The sequence below is a fragment of the Acanthopagrus latus genome, chromosome 7, assembly GCF_904848185.1.
Source record: "Acanthopagrus latus isolate v.2019 chromosome 7, fAcaLat1.1, whole genome shotgun sequence".
Taxonomy (NCBI): domain Eukaryota; kingdom Metazoa; phylum Chordata; class Actinopteri; order Spariformes; family Sparidae; genus Acanthopagrus; species Acanthopagrus latus.
The window spans coordinates 16,843,712-16,854,983 of NC_051045.1; the positions used below are offsets into that span (position 1 = coordinate 16,843,712).

Sequence of the window (11,272 nt, forward strand, 5' to 3'; positions counted from 1 at the left end):
ACGTTCTCACAACAAAAAAGTGTGACACTGACAGAGTCACGGAGCATCTGCCGCTGGTGCGTTGTGTTTTTCCAGTCAGAAAATTACGTGATTAAAAGTTATGTTTCACTCGAATCACACACACACAAAAAAAGCTTTATAAATCTAAAGCTTTGTTATGAAAATGACAAAAACAACTGACACAGTGGAATCAGCAGCAGTAACTCAGATGCCTGTCAGAGGCTCTGTTGTGCTCAGTTATCTATTTTCATGACAGTCTTGGCTGCTTTATTTCAGGTTGAGTGTTGTTACACGTCCCCAGGCAGACAGCGGCCCGGCACTCATCAGTGACTCAGTGTGTGCAGAGGATGTCTGTGCCAACCTGGAGCCGGTGGAGAGTGCTAATTGTGTCTGTTTGGACTCCAAAGCATGACTCTGGGAAAGCAAACCAGTTACCGTCACTGGTTAGTGTATGTGATGTCAGAGTGCAGGTTGTCCCAGGGCTCCCAGCGAGCTATCCCAAATTAAACTCCTTTATTGTTGAAGTCAGCTCTAAAAAATTAGTCAATTCCAGTCAAACTCAAACTTTTGCTTTATAACAGAATGCATGTTTCTTGTTGCAGGGTACCTAATGTGCCTGAAGTAGTCAGGTGTTTTTTTTTTTTCCTCAGTGCTGCAGAGTCAAAGCAGGACACAATATGTTGCGATCTACACGCTCTAATAACTCTAAAGGAGTATGTGGAGCATGTAGATCAACATTTCTTTCTCTGCGCCTCTGTAGATTTAAACAGACTCAGCAAAAACCAAATAAATCTATTTTGGTTCACTGCTCTTCCATCCTTGCAGCTATGCTTACCAAAATAAAGTTCATCATAATTTGGGACAGCGCAAGCACATCTTTGCTCTGAGGGCTTTTCTCAGCGTGTAAATGTGTGTTCCCGCCATCCTCCGTCTAGTGAGGTGCATGATGGGGCGTTGTGAGTCTGACGTGACCTTCCAGGTGGATGTTATTCCCAGGGGAAGCGTGGGAGGATAAAACCAGAGTAAAGCTAATTTAGCTCTGGTCAGATACAGGCTGCCTCTATGTTGTAGGAATGCACTGAATAATAAGCATCACAGAGGATGATGTAGAAGTCTAAATACCAATACATTACAAAAAAAGAGGATCATTAAAAATACGGGACAGACATTTTTTTGCTTTTGAAATCATGTGCACTCTCTGTCAGTCGCTAGTGTGATATGAATAAACATCATCACAAAACAACATCACAGGGGCAACAGAGTGCAGAGTGACACAATTCAAATCTTTGCACTGAGGAGAAAAGGACTTTTGCAGATCAAGTCAGGCCTGTGGGTTTGACGTCAGCACAAACATGATCTCTTCCTGCTGGAGGAGTGTGCGTGTGTGTGTGTGCACCTGCATCCTACATCACATTGCTGAACTGAATTGCACTGACAGACAGATAAATCGATCCCAATATTTTGTCTTCTTTTTTCAGTTTCATATTGCTTTTCCACATTTCGGTTCAAACACAATCCTGTCGAAAAAATGCAGGAATTTGCCCTAAAGGTTGATTGACTGTTTTTTTACACATACACAAATTCTTCATTTTCCTGCTTGAATGAACAAACTACCCTTAAAGGACAACACCATTTAATACCGTTGTGCTGTTTATATTTGGCGGACCCTGCCACCTTTCTAGCTTAAAACCTTATTTTCCTCTGAGAACAGCTTCTTTATCAGTCCATGGAGAGAATAATTATATGTCTGTGCTTGTATCGTTATCTCATTCATACTGTAAACATTAAAATAATGAGTTTGAATTTCCTCTCCTAAAACTACATTATGCCCCTATAATGTTATTACAGGTGCTGCTCTGTGCTCTGTGAGCATGAGTCAGTGTTGATGTGTTGAAGAAGGAGGATATTTTCTGGGACATTCAGGTGCAGCGGTTACTTGGTAAATGTGAGAGCTCCCCCTACTGATGATATCTGAGACCACACTGGAAACCAATATCAGATCAGCAGCTGTAACTGAGCATGAATCAGAACAACACCTGTGTTCATCCGTCAAACATAGACACCAATCACAACTCACCGTGTATGGTAATGTGTGTATGTGTGTGTGTGTGTGTGTGTATGTGGTCACTCATATAATCTGTGGGGAGAAAAAGCCTGTATCAGATATTTATTCTGTCCTGAACTGAACATAGACTGTGGCACAAATCACTGATAAATGTATATGTAATAATCCAGGATGTGATGACAGAGGATTGTTTTTAGATGGAAATGGAGTACAGAAGAGTCTTTGTGTTTGTTCTTAGTATGTATTCTCTGTGTGTGTGTGTGTGTGTGTGTGTGTGTGTGTGTGTGTGTGTGTGTGTGTGTGTGTGTGTGTGTGTGTGCATGTGTGTCCTGTGACTGCGCTCATGTCTGAGGTGTTGAATAATGACAGAAACAGCAGATACTTGCTCACGCCAGCAGCACCAATCACAGGGGAGGGAAATACAATGGTTTCCATGGCAACCCCCCCAGCCCCATCCCCCACCCCCCTCCACCTGCACCCCACTGTCACCCCACCACCACTACCCATCCTGTCCACCCGCAGCAGATAAGAAGAGAGCATCTACCCCTGGGCTCAATCACACACACACACACACACACAACCCATCCATAAACAACAAATGCAAGACAAAGCAAGAACAGTAACGCTGCACTCGGATCAATAAATAGACATGTGTTCAGTTTACAGACTGATTTATCGGTTAAAAAAAGAAGCAGTGACTCATGAACTAATCAGGGTTTTGTGAGGCTGCACGTCCACTGATGAATGAATTCCTGCAGGAAACACACTGCATGAAAGAGAGATGTCACAGACTGATGTGTGGCCCATTCATGCAGATCCTGAGGGAGGAATGAGCAATTTTCAGAGCAACCGGCAGAGACGAGAAAAAGCTAAAAATAGAGCCTTTACACTGTACACTGGATAACAAAGGGGGTATATACTGTAAGACAAAAAAAAAAAAAAAAGAGCAGTGTTGACAGATACAACAGCCACCTCCATTCATCAAAAGGTTACTTCTTGTGTCCAAAGCACATTGTAATTAAATCACCTCATTTAGGGCCATTAAGTTAAGAATGGTTGGGTGTAGATGTGGATGGGTGTGAGCCAGCTGCAGGAGCAGTGAGCCAAACTGTTAACACAGGTTTAGCCATACGATAATGAGATATGGCAAAATCCAAAAAACAACAAGGAACAAAATAAAACATTTCACACACTGCAGGGCTCCAGTGTCCATTTACTGCACAGAGGGAGTAACATTTCAAGAATACACATAACCCATTTTTATCTTTTAGGTTATTGATGTGCAAAATAGAGAAGAAAAACAAAGCATTTCTGTAATCTTCGTCATCATATTCCTAAAGTTCTACTGCAAATACTCCAAAATAATCTTGTATCTTTTCTCTTTTTCAAACAACAGGGGTTGGGATGTATCCAAACATGACTTAAACGTAGATAATTATGTCTGATATCTATATTTTTTTTAATGCCAAATGGGTTGCGTATTGGGTTAGAAGAGGAGGCGTGATGCCGTGATAAGCTGCACAGCTTCAGCCTACACACTTTTAGGTCCAAAGAAAAATCTTGCGTAACGGGGGTTGTGGTGGTTTCTGCTGTGTTTTTCTGTTGGAGGCAGCCGCATGTTTTCTCGCTTTTACTTTGTAAAATTGGTTGTGTGACTATAGAAATCGCTGCATATGTGTTAACGTTACAACAAAGGTAAAACCCTGCTGCTGGAGATTTCCAGCTGTCCTTCAGCCGGCACAGCAATCAGAGGGAGTCACTCCAGGTGTGGCTTGTTCAACCCGACACCCCTTGCCTCAACACAGGAATCGGTGAAAATACAAGCAATCACAAACACAGTGGGGCACGACAATAAATCATCGGTAACCTAAGGTATACATGCCACCTCTGGCACACCAGCAGTGAGTCTGCAAGAGGGTTCTCTGAAAGTGAACAGCAGCTGGCAGTTGCGCGCCCTGTTCTGGACTCTGCTGGACCAGAACTCGTTGCCTTTTATACAAAATGCAGGTGGGAAAATAACATCACTGTGGAAAACACTTTGTTAACGGGAGAGAGAGCTGACAGCAGTGTGCTGAAATGGAAACCGGTCTTTTGTAACCGCAGAGATTGAAAAAAACAATGCAACTATTACTAAGTTTATTAATGATGAGCCTGGTACAGACAAATGGATTGAGGTGTTATGCGGCTTTTAATTAAACAAACTGCAAATACTTCTGGGTAATAAATTGATATTCTGTTATGAGACTATAATTTAAAGGCTGCATTACAGAAAAGTGATGTCATTTTCTGAACTCACCAGACTGTTCTACTCGCTCTAACACTTGCCTTTACTCACTTAGTCACTACATCCACGTGACTGATGACTAATTGTCAACAATGTCATTGTGTTAATGTTTTGTAAAAGTAGTAGTTATATCATCCATACTGAGGTATTTGGTCAAAATGTCCTGACATTTAATTTTCTGACCTCGTCTTAGCGTTTAAGGAGGGCTTTTGAAGAGATTAAGAAATATAGATATAGATGAAATGTATTACGGACTTTAAATTTTAAAGCCACATCACTCACCTCAGAGGTTTATGATGTAGTGTTTTTATGACTCTTGTCAGGGATAAATGGTAAATGGAGCGTATTTATGTGCACATTTCTAGTCTTAGCAACCTCTCAGAGCGCTTTACAGCACAAGTCCACATTCACCCAGTCACTCACACATTCACACACTGGCGGCAGAGGCTGCCCTGCAAAAAGAAGCAAAAAATATTTATACCCACTCACACAGCGATGGACTGCTCCACCTCCTGAGCAACAGCCTCCCATTATCATTTAAAATTATAAAAAATAATATGTTGATTATTTTTCAATGAATTGTTTAGTTTATAAAATATCCTGCACACATATTATTCAAACCAAGGAAACACGCAGTCTTGATTTGTCCAACATATCTATAAACATGGTTAAAGCAATGTTACGTAACTTTTTCATCGTAAAATAACTGTGCCAAATCACGCAAAATGCCTATTTCTACATAATGTTGCTTTAATCAACTGTAACTGAATCATGGTTTCAGCGAATCATGGCCTCGTTCCCTTAAATCTTATCTGTTGGTAATCTGACATGACTCTGTTGTCTGTTTTGCCCTGGTTGTTTGACCATAAATGTTTTCTGTTCTCACGTCTCTTGATCTCCATCTGGTCAAATAACAACAAACTGAGTACTAGTATTTATACTACTACTCCACAGATACCCTGAAAATGGTAGTCGGGACGTCAGCGTCAACAGATCAGCATCTTGTACGGGCTCCTTCGCCTCGCACTCTGGCCGTAAACAAGTCCATTCCTCGGGGTGGGAAATAGTTCCATGACATGTATGTTGTTGCAAATGTTAATCTCAGCTCATTAACATTAACCACTGGGATTCTTTTCCTCTCTGCGGATCAATAATCCAGCCTCGTGAGGCGGCTTTTGCCGGATTGTGCATCGAGGGAGATCTTGAGCGTGAGGTGACAGAGAGTTACAGACGTTCTGATCCCGAGGAAAAAGGTGATTTTCTTTCCTAATTGCTGTTGCTTCTGCGACCTGGTGTGACCTGATTTAAGATTAGCTGGACGGTTGACGAGCAGAGCCATCCCTCTACGAGGAAGCCCAAAGGCGGCAAGAAGGCACTAAGACCCAGTGGAGAGCAGTGGAGGCTGGGTGCTGCCTCCCCACCCGCCGCCTGCCTGTCTGCTCTGCACGGCTCTGCAGTTGCCTTAGGAGCGTGCCGGAGACAGTGCATGTGTGTGTGTGAAAGTGTGTGTGCTGGAAGTGTGTGTGTGTGTGTCTCATCACAGGCTGGAAGACCAGAGCCCTCTCCACAGTTTTTTCCCCCCATCCCTCTGTTCTGCTCTTGCACTGCTCTCCCACCTGAATCGAAGACCTGGCGAGAAGAGAGCTGCGAGGAGGAGGAGGAGGAGGGGGAGGAGGAGGAGGAGGAGGAGGAGGAGTGTGTGTGTGGGTTTGGATAGGAAGAGGGGGTGGTCAGTGATGACGAGCTGAAAGGGGGCCAGGTGAGGAAGAGACACAGGCTTGCTCCTCTCTCTACCCTCTCCTCTCTCTCTCCATGTGATGTGGTGAGTGTGTATGTGTGTGTGTGTGTGTGTGTGAGAGAGAGACAGAGAGACAGAGAGAGAGAGAGAGAGAGAGAGAGAGGCAGGTCGTCTCTCCCTCAGTAGACTGTGAACCTGCACAGGAGGAGGAAGCAGCCCTCTCCAGACTGAGGTATGTCATCGACTCATCACCGCACACATCTCCACACACACCTGCCCTGGAGATGTGTGTGTGTTTTTTTGACAGGGTAGAAGTTGGGATGCTGGAAAGCTGGGACAGGGGGCTAAGATATCAGACTGAGGTAGAGCCAGTCTTTCCTTTCAACATTGACGTTAAAAGGACAACATTTGTGAAAGGAGATGCCTCATTTCATGTGATTTAAACCGGCTGGTTTCTCCAGCATGTTGCTGCTGAGGAGTGTTTGGTCAAGTAAGGGCCAACTGAACAACAGGCTGGTGTTTCTCCTCCTCGCAGTAAACACTGTGTCATGTGCATATTAAAGGGTCATATGGTTTCCACTCAGTCGCTGGAGAGATTCTGCTGCAGCCTCACAGTATATTGTGGCTTTGTGTATATTTGTTTGGATCTACAGTGAGTAGAATTTGACTAAACATCTCGCACTGTAAGATTTGAGTACATTAAATTGGAGGCTGTGCTGTATGTAAGCCATCAAGTCACTGTGTTTCCCTTTTATTGTGTAAATACTTGTGTTCGTGTGGTTTTGACTTGATAAAACTGACACATTTTTACACTGTAGCTGCTTTCTAATGGGCCTTTTTTCATCTTCTAAGGGACTAGAATTTCAAATGTGGTGGTCCTCAGAGCTCTGAAGTGACCCTTGACACCCGAGGGCTGTTGCTCCATCCACCTCAGGTGGCGTTGATTAGTCGTTTTATTGGGCTGAAGGTGACTGTAACCCTTTGACCTAATCAGCCAAGGCCACACACTTACATCTGTCAGGTGATTGTCGTGCTTGATTTGTGTACGTGGGTAGGAAGAAAAGAAGAGGCGCCTTGCAGGGACAGAGCCTGTCACACTTGTGAAATGGAAAACTTGCACATGCAGGTGTGCAGAGCCTGGAAATGTACCAAAGGCTGAGTGCTCGTTCCACGGAATTTACAGTGTGCGGGGTTGTGTCCAGGTGAGGTTGTGACAGTAAACACAGCGCAGGGCCTCTCAAATACGCCACCGGTGTCACTTCTACATAGGTTTTATTCAGAAGAGTACTGATAACAATCCGTGTCAACCTATGGATCAGAAAATCACATTGAGCTTTACATTTGATATTTTTCACGTCATGGTGTGATAATCTGAGGAGTGTTTTATTGATCCCTTCCTTCAGACAGCAGGCCGCTCTGTAACGCTGAGTTTCGCAGTTTATTCACTCATCCAGTGTCTTGACTCTGTTAAAGGGAACATATGGTCCACTCTGCGCTTTTAGCTTCTCCCTGGGGCACCGGCTGCCCTGAAAACACACATCTGAGGATGCAGATGTCAAATATGTAGTAAATTACGACCCCGGCCACAAGTGAGTGCAGACTGCATCGAGACTGATGGCAGCACAAGAGCAGACAAATAATGGTTTACAAAAGAGAGTCTAAGTTTGCTTGGATTCGTGGATAGAATAAAAACAAGAGGGTGATAATGTGTGTTTGCATTTAGTGTACATTAGATTGATGTTGTTTAGAGATTTTCTGTCCAGCATTCTCTGTTGTCTGAGCAAAAAAATGATTTAGGACAGTCAAATCCATCCAGCTGTCAACATGTTGCCATGTTTTTCATCAAGTTCGTTCTTTTATAATCCATTAAAATATCCCAGCAGCTCTTTATATGTAGGTTTTTCATCATTTAGCGCAGTTGTTCTCAAACTGGAGCTGGCAGAAACATGTGAAGTGAAACTACTTTGAATGAACAAAGTTTGACCCCTTAAAGCAACAACACGTAACTTTCTAGAGAAATAAAGTCAATTTTTGCGTTTCACCCGACCATTATCTGTAGCCACTGGAGCCACTGGGGGGCTGGAGCTGATCCCAGCTAACGTTGGGCCAGTGGCGGGGTACGCCATGCACCGGTCGCCAGTTCATCGCAAGATAATTTTGACCCACCATCCTCAGTGTTACAACTATGTAATCACCTCTTACCTTTTATGTCACTTCAGCTGTGATTGTGTACAATCTGAGACCTGTGGGCCAGCTTTACGCAACGTAGGGAGGTTTTGATGTGAGGTGTCACCGGCTTCATCAAACCTTAACACTGATTTACCTAAATTCAGCCTAGATCCATTTTAATTAGTTACTTCACTGATTACTGTTAATGACTGATCAAAACTGAATGTTGGGGGTCATGAACTTTATCCAGCTGCTGAAGGAGGTTTGAGAACCATTGATTTAGTGACATTTATACACATTTTGCATCTTTAAGAGCTACTTTTGACAAACTAGTGTTATTACTTCACTTGCCTACTTTTAAACTGGTCGATCTCTTTTATCTCAGATCCTTCCAACTGGAGCTCATATTGGAGACAGAAGGAAGTCTCGCCTGAAAGTTACAAGGACTCCTCCTGTGATCTTCTGCTCAGTTCCAGGCTGCCGGGTTCAGAGCCTGTACCGCCCCAGCTGCCATGACACACACCACCGCCTGAGCTTCTCAGTGACACCCTACGACAGGGGAGGATGGGTGATGGGCCTGTGAAGTTCAGCGGACTCTCTCCTCATTATCCCATCTTCTCATGGCGCGTCCCGTCACGCCGAGCCCCTCCTGGAACACTTCTCTCCCCACCTTTCCATCCTCACTGCACCCGAATACCTCCAACGTGACCGAGCCCGTTGCAAGCCTCCAAGGCGGGCTAGACCTGAACCAGTCCTTGGCGCTGTGTGCGATGCTCATCATGGATGTGCTGGCGGTGGTGGGGAACTTGGCCGTGATGATCGTCATCACCAAAACGCCGCAGCTGCGCAAGTTTGCCTTCGTGTTTCACCTGTGTCTGGTGGACCTGCTGGCAGCGCTGGTGTTGATGCCTCTGGGGATGCTGTCAGACCGGATCCTGACTCACGAGGCGCTGTGTCGGAGCTACCTCTGCTTGAGTGTCTGTCTAGTGAGCGCCGCCATCCTCACCATATGTGCCATCAACGTGGAGCGCTACTACTACATCGTCCACCCCATGCGACATGAGGTGAAGATGACGGTTGGGGTGGTGGTGATGGTGCTCGTGGGAATCTGGGTTAAGGCTGTTGTCATGTCAGTGCTGCCCCTCCTGGGATGGCTCTTCCAGGGGAGCCAGGGTCCGGGGGCTCAGAGACACTGCTCCCTCCACTGGACGGGAGGCTGGACCACACGGTTGCTTTTCATGGTCCTCTTTACATTTATCTACTTCCTTTGCCCCATGCTGATCATCCTTGTGGTCTACTGCAACATGTTTAAGGTGGCGCGAGTGGCAGCCATGCAGCACGGCCGCCTCCCCACCTGGATGGACTCGTCGCGACAGCGATCTGAGTCCATCAGCAGCCACTCCACCATGGCAGCCAGTCTTGGGGGAACTGGTGCCCGCTCCACCCCTCAGAGGACCTTCAGCGGCGGGAAGGCCGCGGTGGTCCTGGTGGCAGTGGGAGGCCAATTCCTCTGCTGCTGGCTGCCATATTTCTCCTTCCATCTCTACTCAGTTGTGGTGTCTAATCCTCCCGCCCCTATCGAGGACGTGGTCACATGGATTGGCTATTTCTGCTTCACCTCCAACCCTTTCTTCTACGGCTGCTTGAACCGGCAGATTCGCGAGGAGCTGGGCCGCCACCTGGCCTGCCTCTTCAAGCGGGCCGGGCCCAGCGAAGGGGAGCAGCTGCCCAGCCGAGAGGCCTCTATCGAGGAGAACTTTCTGCAGTTCCTTCAGGGCACTGGATGCAATCTGGAGCCCTGCAACTCTCACAGCAGAGCCAGCCCAGAGGCGCCAGAGACTGAGGGTCTTCAAGAATCAGCTGTTCAGCAGAACATGCCAGCTGACTTTCACATCCCAGGGCAGATCCTCGAGGAAACCTCAGAGTTCATACAACGGCAACAGCTGAACAATGAGCTCCATGTTTCGGAGAACTGCTGCAAAACTGTACCAGAGCTGTAGCTGCCTCTCCTGTACTGTCTCTGCCATCTATAATCCAATAAATATACATAGTTTTATTCATATTTTCTAAAATTTGTCGAATTGAAACATCTCTTGTTCATGCTACAACAGCTTTTAAGCTAAAGATCCAGTGAACTGCAAACACGGTATCTTCTTTGAAGAATTCAACTTATGCAGCTGCCATATTCCCAACAGTCCCCCACAGTCATGACGCTGCAGCAGCATTACATGCTTTGAGAGCCATACAGTGTCAGGCTGTCTTCTGTGTGATGTTAGCAGATAGACACTAAACCCTTGTTGTGTCATTCACAGGTCACATTGACAAATGTCACAGAAACATAAAGAAGTGCTGAAAAACCTCTTCAGGGAGAACACAGTTTATGAACTATAAGAACCATTTAAAGAGGAAAATGTGTAGTTTTGTTAAGGATTCATTTAGATTAATTATTTTGCACTCATTGAAAAATTATTAGAATATATGGTGCAGTTTGAAATTGTTTTGCAGTTACGTCAAAAACACTGTATTTCCATCTGCACTTTCCTCTCATGTGTCATTCAGTTTAACTAGAGGGTAAAGTACTCCCTCGTTTTTGTGTTTTATGCCCTGTGACAATCAGCTCAGTGACTCAGCCATTCAGCAGGTTTTTAATGACCAAATTAATGTTTTATAATTGATTCAAACAATTATCTAAGCATAAAAAACACCCTGCTGCCCCTCTCATGACACAAGTTCCTCTCAGACTTATTTTGTAGAACTAATAAAAAAGTAAATGCCTTCGGGTTGTTTGGTGAGTTGAGATAAGGATCTGATTCCACGTGCATTCATCCCATGTTCAGAGCCGATTTTCAAAAACAAACGCTCTCTCCGTTTAAAATATTCATTGTGATGAAAAGGATCATTTCACAGCTGGTGCTGCTGCCACTGCTGCTGCCGGTACTTATAACAAACAGGCTGACACACTAGTGTATTTTTAACCATTTTCCAGGAACATTATTATCATGTTTATCTGTTCTTA

The 11,272-nt window shown here is 44.9% G+C and overlaps 1 protein-coding gene across 6 annotated transcripts; it reads left to right on the forward strand.

Annotated features, from left to right (window-relative positions):
- Positions 1-3,848: 3,848 nt before the first annotated feature.
- On the forward strand, positions 3,849-10,316 carry gpr61 (G protein-coupled receptor 61). 6 transcript variants are annotated; one of them, XM_037102687.1, is made up of 5 exons: positions 3,849-4,072; positions 5,304-5,405; positions 5,509-5,562; positions 5,659-6,319; positions 8,642-10,316. In XM_037102687.1, exon 5 carries the CDS (start codon positions 8,877-8,879, stop codon positions 10,254-10,256), a length of 1,380 nt encoding a protein of 459 aa, XP_036958582.1. In that variant the 5' UTR covers positions 3,849-4,072; positions 5,304-5,405; positions 5,509-5,562; positions 5,659-6,319; positions 8,642-8,876; the 3' UTR covers positions 10,257-10,316. The 6 variants fall into 6 exon arrangements, with proteins under 6 accessions (XP_036958582.1, XP_036958583.1, XP_036958586.1 ...); XM_037102688.1 differs by having other exon boundaries at positions 5,664-6,319; XM_037102691.1 differs by lacking the exon at positions 5,659-6,319 and having other exon boundaries at positions 5,509-5,602.
- Positions 10,317-11,272: the final 956 nt, after the last annotated feature.

Bases quoted from the DNA above. Each gene is read 5' to 3' on its own strand.
- gpr61 (XM_037102691.1), top strand. From the start codon at position 8,877: ATGGCGCGTCCCGTCACGCCGAGCCCCTCCTGGAACACTTCTCTCCCC.